The sequence below is a fragment of the Penicillium odoratum genome (assembly GCF_028828045.1).
Source record: "Penicillium odoratum strain IBT 22623 chromosome Unknown utg000008l_segment0_segment0, whole genome shotgun sequence".
NCBI lineage: Eukaryota > Fungi > Ascomycota > Eurotiomycetes > Eurotiales > Aspergillaceae > Penicillium > Penicillium odoratum.
Genome location: NW_026643150.1, coordinates 2,809,083 through 2,823,595, shown reverse-complemented (window position 1 = coordinate 2,823,595; position 14,513 = coordinate 2,809,083). Strand labels below are relative to the sequence as shown.

At 49.9% G+C, this 14,513-nt stretch overlaps 1 protein-coding gene across 1 annotated transcript; it reads left to right on the top strand.

Moving 5' to 3' along the window:
- Window positions 1-1,209: 1,209 nt before the first annotated feature.
- Window positions 1,210-14,339, top strand: N7520_011273 (uncharacterized protein; the record flags this gene model as incomplete). Its single annotated transcript, XM_057145206.1, has 3 exons — window positions 1,210-1,492; window positions 1,549-13,838; window positions 13,893-14,339. The coding sequence occupies 3 exons, from the start codon at window positions 1,210-1,212 to the stop codon at window positions 14,337-14,339; spliced, it is 13,020 nt and encodes a 4,339-aa protein (XP_056990960.1).
- Between the last annotated feature and the right edge of the window lie 174 nt (window positions 14,340-14,513).

Here is a 14,513-nt window from a genome sequence, read left to right as displayed (position 1 = left end):
GCTAGAATAAGCATTCGCTTCAGGAAGGTAGAACAGAGAGAACTCTTTTTATTCTACACCTCTATTCCTTCAAATCACCGCAGACTTTATGAACATACGTTCGAAACCCTGACCCTCTCCTTCCAATTCTCTTTACTGTTCTTTCCCTTTCTGTTCTTCTAACACAAATTTGAAAAGCCCTTTGACTATTCAACTGATTCGGTAGTAAAGAAGGCAGAATGCTAGACTGGAGGAGACAGGATTGGAGACCAATTCCAGGTGTCGGTCAGGCTATGTGGACATCACTGAAGTGAAGCTTGAAGAATCTGTCCTAGGCGGAGGGTCTGAAGAGATTTGAGGCCCAATGCAAACAGATGTATGTTTTCCTCAACAGTGGAAACATCCAAGATCGCCGACAGAGCTACTGTGGTACACGCAGCAATCCATCTCTGGTTGAGTAGCCTCCTTGGAAAGCTGTAGGAGATATATTAGGAGAATAGTAGAACGAACCGCTAGGAAAGGGCGGTGGAAAGCCTATCGTGGGATATTTAGATAAAACATGCACTAGTAGTGTTATTTCAAGGCTCATAGAACCTGGCAGAAGTGCCCCAAAGTAGCCCCTCTGTCGCAATACACACATGTGACTTAATAAATATGCATGTGGGCATTGTCAAGACTCATCAAGGTCCACGAAGCTTCAACGTTGGGCATCACCTCCAGGGCTGAATATATATAAGCCGTGGATCCTCGGCCTCACACCGATGTTATCAAAAATATGTCTACTGCCTAGGTAAGCAGTATGAATACAGCTATAAAGTAAGGGAAACATAGAAACATTGAAGCAATCTATAAATTTGAATCCATGGAATAATGTTGAGCAAGTCTGGAACGGGTCAGGGACGTCACATGGTTGGGCGCGACAAGTCTAACCACATTAGGATTAGACCCGCATCCCCTGAAGTGTAACGAACAAACACCGCGTATCTGTTATCTCCATGCAGACCAGACGACCCTTTTTTTTTGTTGGACTCTTCTCTTCTCCGTATTAATTAATCTAGATCTTTTTTTGTCTTTCTAAAACCCCTGATACGGGTCGTCGTTTACCCATCTCTGCCCATCCCGCTTGACGCGATCCCTGTCAACATTTAATTCAGCTTCGCCGATCGCGCTTCCACATCCTCAATCTTCGATGAACCCCCCGAGTCGGTTGCTTTAAAGTTGAAACAAACAATGGAGGTTGCTGCCCCAGGGGCACCAAATGGTGTCTCCATGCCAGACACGGCAGCACTGGTAGACTCTGGTGCTGTGGTCCAGTACCTGACAGATGTGCTACAGGTGACACTGGGTGCTCTAAAGTCCGAGCTGGAAAGCGCTGGGAGCTTGCTCTCCTCGGCTAAGTACAATGACACAGTACAGAGATGCACGCGTTTTGCCTCAGAGTCACAGGTTGCAGTCTATGTGCAGAAGGATATCGTGGCCGCAGAAGAGACAAACGGTGAGACCGAAGGCTCTGGTCAGTCTACCACTTTCCTCAACATCGCTTCTCCGATACTAACAACATACTCCCAGAGACTTTGATCCAGTATGTCTACACCCTGTCTTCCGAGATTTCCTCTGCCTCCACCACCGTCTCGTCCGTTGCTTTCATCAAACGCCCTGCCCCTATCGACCCTGGTCTTCCGATCGCCGCTCAAATTCAAGTGATGAACCTTCCTGGTATTGCGTCCCTCAGCAATGCACAATCGCAACAAGGAACGTCTTTGTCGCCTTTCCAGATTATCCATCTGATGCTCCACCATGGTCTCAGTCCCTACTTCGATGCCAACACTCGCAACCAGGAAACAATCTCCGGCACAAAGCCGAGGACAGACACGGAGGCCAAAACCGGTATTCCGGGTACGAAGAAGAAGTTTGCCGAATTGGAGCTGGCTTTTATGCACCTTCAACAAAATGTGGAGATCCCGGCTTTGAACTTACCGCTCCACGAGGTAGTCCAGGCTGCGCTGAAGGAAGCCGAGACCAAGGGGATTCGGCCCTCCGTCGAGCTAATTCCGTCTACGGTGTTGGATAACAGTGCTTTCACAAATAGCATCCAAAATACCGTGAATGGATGGATCAGGTCGATTCAGACAATTACCAAGATGTCGCGGGACCCGGAGGGTGACTCGGCTTCACCAGAGGTTAACTTTTGGTTGTCTATGGAGTCAGCGCTAGAGGGAATAGAGGGTCAACTGCAAAGCGATGGTGTGAAGTTGACTATGGACATCCTCCGCCATGCCAAGCGATACCAACCCACCCTCAGTTTCCAGGCCGATACAGGGCTGAAAGATGCCACGGAATTGGTCCAGAAGTATAACCAACTGATGCGTGACTTCCCGCTGGATGAACTGCTGTCGGCAACATCTCTGCAAAAAGCCCAGGAGTCACTTGGTCTAATTTTCAATCACTTGAACAAGAAGCTGAAGATCTGCCCGTACCCGATCAAGCGTGCCCTTTCCCTCGTTGAGGCGATTTCGGGCGACCTGGACAAGAAGATACACGAGCTCATCAACGGCCGTGAGATTTTGCACCTCGATTATCGCGAGTTCCGGTCTTTGATGAAGGTCACCCAAGCAATCTGGCGTACTTGGGATGAAAACTTGAAGGAATTCACCAACGTGGCGCGAGAGTCAACTAGGCGTCGTAATGAAAAATTCATTCCGATCAAGATCAATGCCAGAATCGATAACGTTCGCGAACGATTGAAGTACATTGACACTTTCCGTGTCAACCATGAGCAGCTCCAGAAGACCATTATTAATGTTCTCGGGCCCAAGACTTCTTCACCTACTGAGACTGGCGTAGTAGATGCCGATGGAGCCGTCATCGTGGAGGAGATCGGTGATGTCGATGCCGTCGAAGAGGTCACACATGCCTACATTGCTCTCCAGAATATCGATGTGTTAGACGTCTCCCCTGAGGGAGCCCGGGCATGGGAGAATGCTGAGATTGGCTACAGCGAGCGCACATCTCGCGTCGAAAATTCCATTATTGCTCGCCTTCGTGATCGTCTTGCCACCGCTAAGAATGCCAATGAGATGTTCCGTGTCTTCTCCAAATTCAATGCTCTGTTGGTTCGGCCCAAAATTCGTGGTGCCATCGGCGAGTATCAGACACAACTAATTGACAATGTCAAGCGTGACATTTCTTCCCTTCATGAACGATTCAAGCAGCAGTATGGCCACTCCGAGGCCCATGCCATGGCACAGTTGCGTGATCTGCCACCTGTCTCAGGAGCCATCATCTGGGCTCGACAAATCGAGCGCCAGCTGGACGGCTATATGCGCAAGGTGGAAAATGTGCTTGGAGAAGACTGGCACTTACACGCCGAGGGTGAAAAATTGCAATCCGAAAGCAACCTCTTCCGCAAGAAGCTGGACACACGTCCTGTGTTCGAGTCATGGCTCTACGATGTGCAAAGACGGCATATCACAATTTCCGGCCGACTTTTCAATATTGTCCGCAACCGCGCTGCTGGAAATTCCCTAGAGCTCACAGTCAACTTTGATGCTCAGATCATTGCGCTCTTCAAGGAAGTCCGTAACCTCATTTGGCTAAACTTCCAAGTTCCTCATGCCGTGAGCAACATTTCCAAAGAAGCAAAGCGTGTCTATCCATACGCGATCAGTTTGATGGAAAGTGTACGAACGCTCCTGCAGACAAACCGTACCATTGCATCCATGTCTGATGTTGCTATTTTGCTCAATGGCTACGTGAATGATTCTCAAGCTATGGTCAGCAAGGGTATTCCGCTCCGATGGGAGTCATTTGTTCATTCCTATGAGCTACATGTCAAGCAATCAGCTCTGGCTAATGGGGCCATTGACCCATCCAAACCCAGGGGCACGGAAAGCAAGCATGTTCAGTTCGTGCGCGAGTTCGCTGGCTCAGCATCTGTTCTTCAGACCAAGACGGCCGTTCTCTCTTCAATCAATGAAAGCATTCAAAAATCGATTCATGAACTGAAGACATGCGCTTACAATGCTTCAGCATTCAAGCAGCGTCTGGACATTATCCAAACGGCAGTGGATAAGTTGAACCTTGAGAATTATGTCAATCTTGGCTACTGGGTTTCGGAGCTCAATGGTAAAATTGAAACTATTCTGCGAGAGCGACTTCTTCGCGCCGTCCGTGAATGGATCACTACATTCCAAGAGTCTCGCAATGGCAACACCACATCTCTTCAGACTAATGGTGAGGCAGAGTCCATTGCCCACCGCATCCAATTCTCTGAATTATTCCACGAGATCTCCATGAAGAACCAGGTTCTCCATCTTGATCCACCTCTGCAGTTCGCCCGTGCCAGCTGGTTCTCGCATTTTGACTCGTGGCTCGGTGTAATCTGCAATCTTGAGAAGATCAAAGCCACTCGTTACCAAATTTCAATCGACGTGCGTAGTGTACGTCAGTCAGAAGCTTGCTTTTCAGAACTCCCGCAACATTGCACGAGTGAGCTCAACCAGGTATACGGTGCTGTGGAGTCTCGTCTCAAAGATGTATCGGAATATGTCGATAAGTGGTTGCAGTTCCAATCACTATGGGATCTACAGTCCGAGCAGGTGTATGACATCCTAGGAGACGATCTCTCGCAGTGGCTTCAGCTGCTCCAAGAGATCAGAAAGAGCCGCGCCACCTTCGATACCTCTGAAGTTAGTCGGTCATTCGGCAACATCAGAATTGACTACGAGCAAGTTCAGACGAAGGTCAACGCCAAATATGACCAGTGGCAACACGAAATCTTGCAGAAGTTTGGTGCTAAGCTCGGCGGTCGCATGCGCGAGGTTCACTCTGAAATTGCCGCAGCACGGCGCGACCTGGAAGGACAGACCTTGGAGGCTTCCTCCACAGCCCATGCTGTCTCTTTCATCACTATTGTCCAGCAATGCAAGCGGAAGACCCGTGTTTGGGAGCCGGAGGTTGATATGTTCCGTCAGGGTCAAACCACGCTCTCTCGCCAGCGATACCAATTCCCGAATGACTGGCTTCATGTAGAGAACGTTGATGGTGAATGGGCTGCTCTCAACGAACTACTTACTCGGAAGAGCAAGATTGTTCATGACCAGACTGAGGGTCTTCGTGCAAAAATTACCGCCGAAGACCGCGTCATCAGCGATAAGATTGCTGAAGTTATTTCTCAATGGAACGATGAGAAGCCTGTCTCGGGTACAATCCCCCCTGAAGAGGCATCCCGCACTCTGAGCTCTTTCCAGTCGCGTCTTGAGTCCCTCCAGTCCGAATTTGAGATGGTCTCTAAAGCGAAGGAAGCCCTCGATCTTCCTGTGAGCACTGAGTCCTCGCTGCCTGCAATTCTTGAGGAGGTCCAGGACTTCATGTCCGTGTGGGCAGCCTTGTCTACAATTTGGAAGAGTTTGAATGATCTCCGCGACGGACTGTGGACCAGCGTTCAGCCCCGAAAGCTCCGCCAAGCCCTCGATGGCTTGATCAAGATGACCAAGGAGATGCCCAGCCGAATGAGGCAGTACGCTGCGTTTGAACACATTCAAACCGTTCTCCGACAGTTCCTCAAAGTCAACTCGCTGCTTTCGGACATGAAGTCCGAGGCAGTCAAGGAAAGACATTGGCAGAAGATCTACAAGTCATTGAAGCCCGGCAAGCGATTCTCCCTTGTATCTCTGACCCTTGGCGATGTTTGGGATCTGCAGCTTGCGACAAGCGAGACAATTATTCGCAATGTGATCGCACAGGCTCAAGGTGAGATGGCCCTAGAGGAGTTCTTGAAGTCCGTTCGCGAAACCTGGCAAAACTACTCCTTGGATCTCGTCAACTACCAGAACAAGTGTCGCCTTATTCGTGGCTTTGATGATCTATTTGCCAAGTGCAGTGAGAACTTGAACTCTCTGCAAGCCATGAGACATTCACCATATTACAAGGAATTTGAGGAAGAAGCCACCTCTTGGGAAGACAAACTCAACCGCGTCCATGTTCTCTTCGATGTCTGGATTGATGTCCAGAGACAGTGGGTGTACCTGGAAGGTGTCTTCACCGGAAATGCGGATATCAAGCATCTTCTGCCCCTTGAATCCAGCCGTTTCCAAAACATCAACTCCGAGTTCTTCGCCGTGATGAAGAAAGTCTACAAGTCACCATTCATTTTGGACGTTCTTGCCATTAATGGTGTCCAGAAATCATTGGAAAGATTGGCTGAATTGCTGAACAAGATCCAGAAGGCTCTTGGTGAATACCTGGAACGTGAGCGTGTGTCTTTCCCTCGCTTCTACTTTGTTGGTGACGAGGACTTGTTGGAGATCATCGGTAACGCCAACGACACCTTCCGCGTTGCCAAGCACTTCAAGAAGATGTTCGCTGGTTTGTCTGGTATTCTAATGGATGACGACAACAACATTGTCGGTATCACCTCCAAAGAAGGCGAAGAAGTTCGCTTGAAGCGGGAGGTCAACCTTGTCAAGACACCCCGAATCAATGACTGGCTCACTGCGCTGGAAACTAACATGAAGCTGACGTTGGCTGAGCTTCTTGGCGAAGCCATTGAGCAATTCGATACTCTCTACAATGCTCCCGAGGTGGACCGAACAGCTTTCAATGACTTCCTCGCCAATTATCCGGCCCAGATTGTTGTTCTTGCCAGCCAGGTCGTGTGGACGAATGCTGTGCAGAAGTCTTTGGATGATGGGGGTGCCAGTCTCCCTGCCCTGTACGAATCCCAAGTTAGAATCCTAGAGTTACTAGCTGCTACTGTGCTTGGTGAGCTAGATGCAATCACTCGCAAGAAGTGCGAGCACATGATCACTGAATTCGTTCATCAACGTGACACTATTTTCAAGCTCACCCAGTCCAACGCAACTACACCTACACACCACCTGTGGTTACTTCAGATGCGATTTGTGTACCAGCCAGAAGGCGACTTCTTGCAACGGTTGTATGTTCATATGGCAAATGCCAAACTCAGCTATGGTTTCGAGTACTTGGGTGTCCCTGAACGCCTCGTCCGAACTCCTCTTACAGATCGTTGTTTCCTCACCCTCACTCAGGCCCTTTGCCAGAGACTGGGTGGTTCTCCCTATGGTCCAGCTGGTACTGGAAAGACAGAATCCGTCAAGGCATTGGGTCTACAGCTTGGTCGATTCACTCTGGTCTTCTGTTGTGACGACACCTTTGATTTCCAGGCTATGGGCCGTATCTTCCTTGGTATCTGTCAGGTGGGTGCCTGGGGCTGTTTTGATGAGTTCAATCGTTTGGAAGAAAGGATTTTGTCTGCTGTTTCTCAGCAGATTCAGAACATCCAGATCGGCTTGCGAAAAGGAGAAGAAGATGCCAAATCTCAGATCGAATTGGTTGGAAGACGGTTAGCTGTGAATTCCAACACGGGTATCTTCATCACCATGAACCCTGGTTATGCGGGCCGCTCAAACCTGCCAGACAACTTGAAGAAGCTGTTCCGTAGTGTTGCTATGTCCAAGCCAGACAAGGAACTTATTACCGAGGTGATGCTGTTCTCTCAAGGTTTCAAGCAAGCCAAGCCATTGTCAAAGCAAACTGTGCCGTTCTTCGATCATTGTGCTTCTCAGTTGACCAAGCAAGCCCATTATGACTTCGGTCTCCGTGCTCTGAAGAGCGTTCTTGTCAGCTCTGGCGGGCTCAAACGGGCTCGTCTTGCTAATACCGATGGCGATCTTGGTCCGGATGAACTCATTGAACCCCAGATCATTGTTCAGAGCTTGCGTGAGACTATTGCTCCCAAGCTTGTGCAAGAAGATGTCGACCGAATGTTGGAAATCCAAGTGCAAGACTTCCCTGGTGTGGATTACGTGCCCGCAAACTTTGAGAAGCTTACGCAGGCAATCCGAGACATTGCTAGTGAACAGCACTTCGTCGACAGTGATATGTGGATTGCCAAGGCTCTCCAACTGTATCAAATTCAATGTATTCACCATGGTGTTATGATGGTCGGAAAATCAGGATCCGGAAAGTCGGCCGCCTGGAAGATTCTCCTGCAAGCTATGCAACGTATCGAGGGTGTCGAAGGTGTCTCCCACATCATTGACTCCAAGGTCATGTCAAAGGAGGCCCTCTATGGTAACCTTGACAGCACCACCCGCGAGTGGACCGATGGTCTGTTCACTGGAATACTGAGAAAGATTGTTGATAATCTTCGAGGAGAAGACAGCAAGCGTCACTGGATTGTCTTTGATGGTGACGTTGATCCTGAATGGGTTGAGAATTTGAACAGTGTTCTGGATGACAACAAGCTTCTCACTCTGCCTAACGGTGAACGTCTCAATCTGCCTCCGAATGTTCGCATCATGTTCGAAGTTGAGAGCCTCAAATACGCCACCCTAGCAACTGTTAGTCGTTGTGGTATGGTGTGGTTCAACGCTGATACTGTCACTCCTTCCATGATGATCTCCAACTACGTTGAGAGCCTTAAGACCAAGACTTTCGAAGACCTGGATGATGACAGTGCTCCAGCTGGAACTGCTGCTGCTAGAACACAAGACACGCAAGAAACCCTTTCTACCATTCTAAAGCAGCATCTGGAGATGGATGACCTCGTCCACAAGTCTCTTGAAGAAGCGAAGAAATACAATCATATCATGGACTTCACTGATATCCGGGCATTGAACACCCTCTTCAGCTTGTTGAACAAGGCCTGTCGCAACATTTTGGAGTATAATGTCCAACATGTTGACTTTCCCCTGGATCCCGAGCAGATTGAGTCGTACATTTCCAAGAAGCTTCTGCTCACTCTTGTTTGGTCTTTCCTTGGTGACTGCCCTCTTGCCGACCGCAAAGCCTTTGGGCAGTTTGTTACCGGAATGTCGACAATCGATTTGCCACCTGACGGCGACTCCTCTCTTATCGACTTCGATGTCACTCTGCCCAGGGCGGAGTGGACCAGCTGGCAATCCCAAGTGCCGTCGATTGATATCAACACTCATTCAGTAACCCAAACCGACGTGATCATCCCAACTGTGGATACTATCCGACACGAGGATGTTCTTTACTCGTGGCTCGCCGAACACAAGCCCTTGTTGCTTTGTGGTCCTCCTGGATCCGGTAAAACGATGACTCTGTTTGCTGCTTTGAGAAAATTGCCCAACATGGAGGTTGTTGGTCTCAACTTCTCCAGTGCAACCACACCGGATCTGTTGATCAAGACTTTTGAGCAGTACTGCGAGTACAAAAAGACCCTCAATGGCGTTGTGATGTCGCCTAACCAAATTGGTCGTTGGCTCGTCATCTTCTGCGACGAGATCAATTTGCCTGCACCGGATCGTTATGGCACACAGCGCGCCATCTCATTCCTGCGCCAGCTTGTCGAGCAGAATGGATTCTGGCGGACTTCCGACAAGACTTGGGTCACCCTTGATCGCATTCAATTCGTGGGTGCCTGTAACCCCCCGACAGATGCCGGCCGTACTCCCATGGGTGATCGTTTCCTTCGCCATGCTCCTCTTATTATGGTTGATTACCCCGGAGAGATTTCTCTCAATCAGATCTACGGTACCTTCAACTCGGCGGTACTTAAGATCCTTCCATTGCTTCGTGGATACTCCGAGGCTCTCACCAAGGCAATGGTCCAGTTCTATCTTGAATCACAGACAAGATTTACTGCAAAGATTCAACCTCATTACGTTTACTCTCCTCGTGAGCTGACTCGGTGGGTTCGTGGTGTCTATGAGGCTATCAAACCGCTCGAAACCTTGTCGGTTGAAGGTCTTGTCCGGATCTGGGCCCACGAGGCTCTGCGCCTCTTCCAGGATCGTCTTGTTTCTGAAGATGAGAGAGCTTGGACAGCGGATGCTGTCCGTCGCATTGCCTTGGAACACTTCCCTACAATCGATGACCAAGAAGCTCTCAAGGGACCCATTCTGTTCTCGAACTGGCTCTCCAAGAACTATGTTCCCGTCGAACAGGAACGCCTTCGTGATTTCGTGAAAGCCCGCCTCAAGACCTTCTGTGAAGAAGAGGTTGACGTTCCTTTGGTCCTGTTCAATGACGTTCTTGAACATGCCTTGCGCATCGATCGAGTCTTCCGTCAGCCTCAAGGTCATCTCATCTTGATCGGTGTTAGCGGAAGTGGAAAGACAACTTTGTCTCGGTTCGTTGCTTGGATGAATGGTCTGAAGGTGTTCCAAATCAAGGTCCATGGTAAATACTCGTCAGAGGACTTTGATGATGATCTGCGAATTGTTCTCCGCCGTGCTGGTTGCAAGGGAGAGAAGATTTGCTTCATCATGGACGAAGCTAACGTTCTGGACTCCGGCTTCCTGGAGCGTATGAACACCCTGCTTGCCAATGCCGAGGTCCCGGGTCTTTTCGAGGGCGATGAGTTCTCTTCTTTGATGACGGCTTGTAAAGAAGGTGCTCAGCGCCAAGGTCTACTCCTTGATTCGCAGGAAGAACTCTACAAGTGGTTCACTCAGCAAATTGTCAAGAATCTGCACGTCGTGTTCACCATGAACCCGCCCGAGGACGGGCTTTCTTCCAAGGCTGCCACCAGTCCTGCCCTGTTCAACCGTTGTGTATTAAACTGGATGGGTGACTGGTCCGACCAAGCTCTCTTCCAAGTCGGTTCCGAATTGACTCAATCCGTTGACCTGGATAAACCCAGCTTTGTCGCGCCTGACAGTATTCCTGTCGCTTACCGCGATTTGGCACTCCCCGCATCGCACAGGGACACCGTTGTGAACGCCATGGTCTACATTCATCACTCGCTTCTCCGGTTTAACCAGCGCCTGCAGAAACAGCAAGGCCGATCGACTTTCCTCACTCCACGCCATTATCTTGACTTTGTCGCACAATATGTCAACTTGTTCAATGAAAAGCGTGAAGACCTTGAGGAGCAACAACGTCACTTGAATGTTGGTCTCGAGAAACTTCGCGACACCGTAGACAAAGTGAGCGATTTGCGCGCTAGTCTTGCACAAAAGAAGACCCAGCTCGAGAAGAAAGACACCGAAGCGAACGAGAAGCTGCAGCGTATGGTCGCTGATCAACAGGAAGCAGAACAGAGGAAGACAGTGTCACTGGAGGTACAAGCGGCGCTAGAGAAGCAAGAAAAGGTGGTCGCGGAACGGAGGGAGGTCGTGCTGCACGACCTGGCACAAGCAGAGCCTGCCGTTGCGGAGGCTCAACGGAGTGTCAGCAACATTAAGCGTCAGCACCTAACTGAGGTTCGATCCATGGGTAACCCCCCTGCAAGTGTTAGACTTGCACTAGAGGCTGTTTGCACACTCCTTGGGCACAAGGTTGACAGCTGGAAGACCATACAAGGTCTTGTGCGACGTGACGATTTCATTGCCAGCATTGTTAACTATGATAACGAGCGCCAGATGACGCGCAAGCACCGCACCAATATGCAGAACGAGTTCCTTTCTAAGGAAGACTTCACGTACGAGCGTGTGAACCGTGCCAGTAAGGCCTGTGGCCCCTTGGTCCAATGGGTTGAGGCTCAGGTCAATTATTCGGCGATCTTGGATCGTGTTGGTCCTTTGCGTGAGGAGGTCGATCAGCTTGAAGAGCAAGCCTTGCAAACCAAGGCAGAGGCCCAGACTATCGAAAACACGATCCAAAGTTTGGAAAGCAGCATTGCCACCTACAAGGCTGAGTATGCTGCCCTTATCAGTGAAACTCAGGCCATTAAGACAGAAATGGCCCGAGTCCAGTTCAAGGTCGACCGAAGTGTTCGCTTGCTCGACAGCTTGGCCTCCGAGCGCGAGCGTTGGGAGGATGGCAGCAAATCTTTCGAGACTCAGATCAGCACTCTTGTTGGTGATGTCCTCATTGCAGCCGCGTTCCTTGCCTATGCTGGTCTCTATGATCAACAGTTCCGTAAGGCGATGATTGATGATTGGGTTAACCAGCTGGCTCAGTCCGGCATTCACTTCAAGCCCCACAACCCTATTACGGAGTACCTGTCCAATGCCGATGAACGTCTGGCTTGGCAAGAGCACTCTCTACCGGTGGACGACCTTTGCACAGAAAACGCCATCATCTTGAAGCGTTTCAACAGATATCCTCTAATCGTTGATCCCTCTGGCCGAACCACGGAATTCCTGCAGAAAGAAAGCAAGGATCGCAAGCTTACCGTTACAAGCTTCTTGGACGACTCATTTGTCAAGCAGTTAGAGAGTGCCCTGCGTTTCGGAAACCCAATTCTCATCCAGGACGCAGAGCATCTGGATCCGATTCTCAACCACGTCCTCAACAAGGAGTACCAGAAGACCGGTGGCCGTGTGCTTATTCAACTCGGCAAGCAAGAAATCGACTTTTCCCCATCATTCAAGCTGTTCCTGTCGACTAGAGATCCATCCGCCTCGTTCCCGCCGGATGTATGCAGTCGCACCACCTTTGTCAACTTTACGGTTACCCAGAGCAGCTTACAGACCCAATCACTCAATGACGTTCTGAAGTTTGAGCGACCTGATGTGGATGAACGCCGCAACAACTTGGTCAAGATGCAAGGAGAATTCAAGGTCCACCTTCGACAGCTAGAGAAGCGCCTCTTGCAGGCTCTGAACGAGTCACGCGGCAACATCCTTGATGACGACAACGTTATTGAAACTCTCGAAACTCTCAAGAAGGAGGCCGCTGAAATTTCGAAGAAAATGTCTGAGACCGAGGGTGTCATGTCCGAAGTCGAGACTATCACTCAACAGTACAGCATCATTGCCCGGGCATGCAGTGCCGTCTTTGCAGTTTTGGAGCAGCTTCATCACATCAATCATTTCTACCAATTCTCTCTCCAGTATTTCGTGGACATCTTCAATTCTGTTCTTTACCAGAACAAGCGACTTGCGCAGGAGAAAGACCACTCCTCCCGCGTTCAAATGATCATCCGAGACCTGTTCATCACCACTTACCAACGAACGTCACTGGGTCTTGTTCAGAAGGACCGCATTACGCTGGCAATTCTCCTTGCCCAGGCTACTCCTTTCCCTATGGACAGAGCCATTCTTGATCGCATTCTGGATGAATCCGTTGAAGACGCTGATCTTTCGACCACCGAAGATATTCGCGAACAAGTTATGAGCAAGCTTCTGAACATGTCACTGTTCAAGGAATACATTCCCAATATTCCTCAAGATCAGTGGGAACGATTCTTGGGTGAGGAACTTGCCGAAAATGTTGTCCCGATCGTTTGGGAAGAAAGTACCCCCAAGCTCGATCAGCTGCTTCGATCCTTGCTCCTTGTCAAACTTTGCCGTATGGATCGATTCGTTCCAATGGCGGAACGTTTCATCGAGGCTGTGTTTGGCCGCGAGTTGTTCGAGGGAAGCAGTGATCTTAAGGATGTAGTTGAGCAAGTTACCGCCACTACGCCCATTGCTCTCAGTTCCAGCCCTGGCTTCGATGCCAGCTACAAGGTCGATGCCCTGGTCGAACGAACTCACGCCACCTGCGCCAACATTGCCATGGGTTCCAATGAGGGTCTCGAAAGTGCCGATAAGGCCATCAGCAACGCGGCTGCCACCGGTAATTGGGTCCTTGTCAAGAACGTCCATTTGGCGCCTGCCTGGCTGCAGAGCCTGGAGAAGAGGCTGGATTCGCTCAAGCCTCACAAGGATTTCCGAATCTTCCTTTCCATGGAATCCAGTCCCAAGATCCCAGTCAATCTCATTCGGGCTTCTCGCGTGCTCATGTTCGAGCAGCCTGCCGGTGTCCGTGCCAATATGAAGGACTCTCTGTCTTCATTGACTACTCGTGCCAGCAAGGCGCCTGTTGAAAAGGCTCGTGTCTACCTATTGCTTTGCTTCTTCCACGCCGTCGTTCAAGAAAGACTTCGCTACGCCCCAAGTCTTGGATGGAAGGGCTTCTGGGAATTTAATGACAGTGACGTAAGATTCATTTCTCCCTACTAGATATAACATTACTAACAAATCACCTCACAGTACGAGTGCTCTGCCTTGATCATCGATCACTGGGTCGACACTGTCGCCCAAGGCCGTTCCAATGTTGCTCCTCAGAAGCTTCCCTGGGAAATGATTCGTACCCTCATTGCCGAGATGTACGGTGGTAAAATCGACGACGCTGGCGACTACCAGCAACTGGTGAGCCTGGTAGACAATTTCCTCACCCCAGCCGCCTTCGAGGATGACTACAAACTTGTCTCGGGAGTCGAGAATGACGAACTTCTGACCCTCCCCACTGGCACCAGCATCCGCGATTTCATTGCTTGGGTGAACAAACTCCCTGAACGCGAGCCACCTACCTACTTGGGTCTTCCAGCGAACGCCGAGAAATTGCTGCTGGTTGGTCATGGTCGCAAGATGATCTCCGATCTATCGCGGGTTACCGATCTCTTGGACGAAGGCGAGCAGTTGATGGTTGATAACTAGTCTTTTTCGTTCGTTTTCTATTCTTTTCGTTTTTGCTTTGTTTTATTGGGTTAAATTTGAGGTGGTTCCCTTCATAAATTTCCGTTTCAGGGACTGATTCGATACCCCAAGACCGCTGGCGGATTACTTCTCCCCATTCATTTGTATTTGTTCAAACTTTGCATGTACTTTACC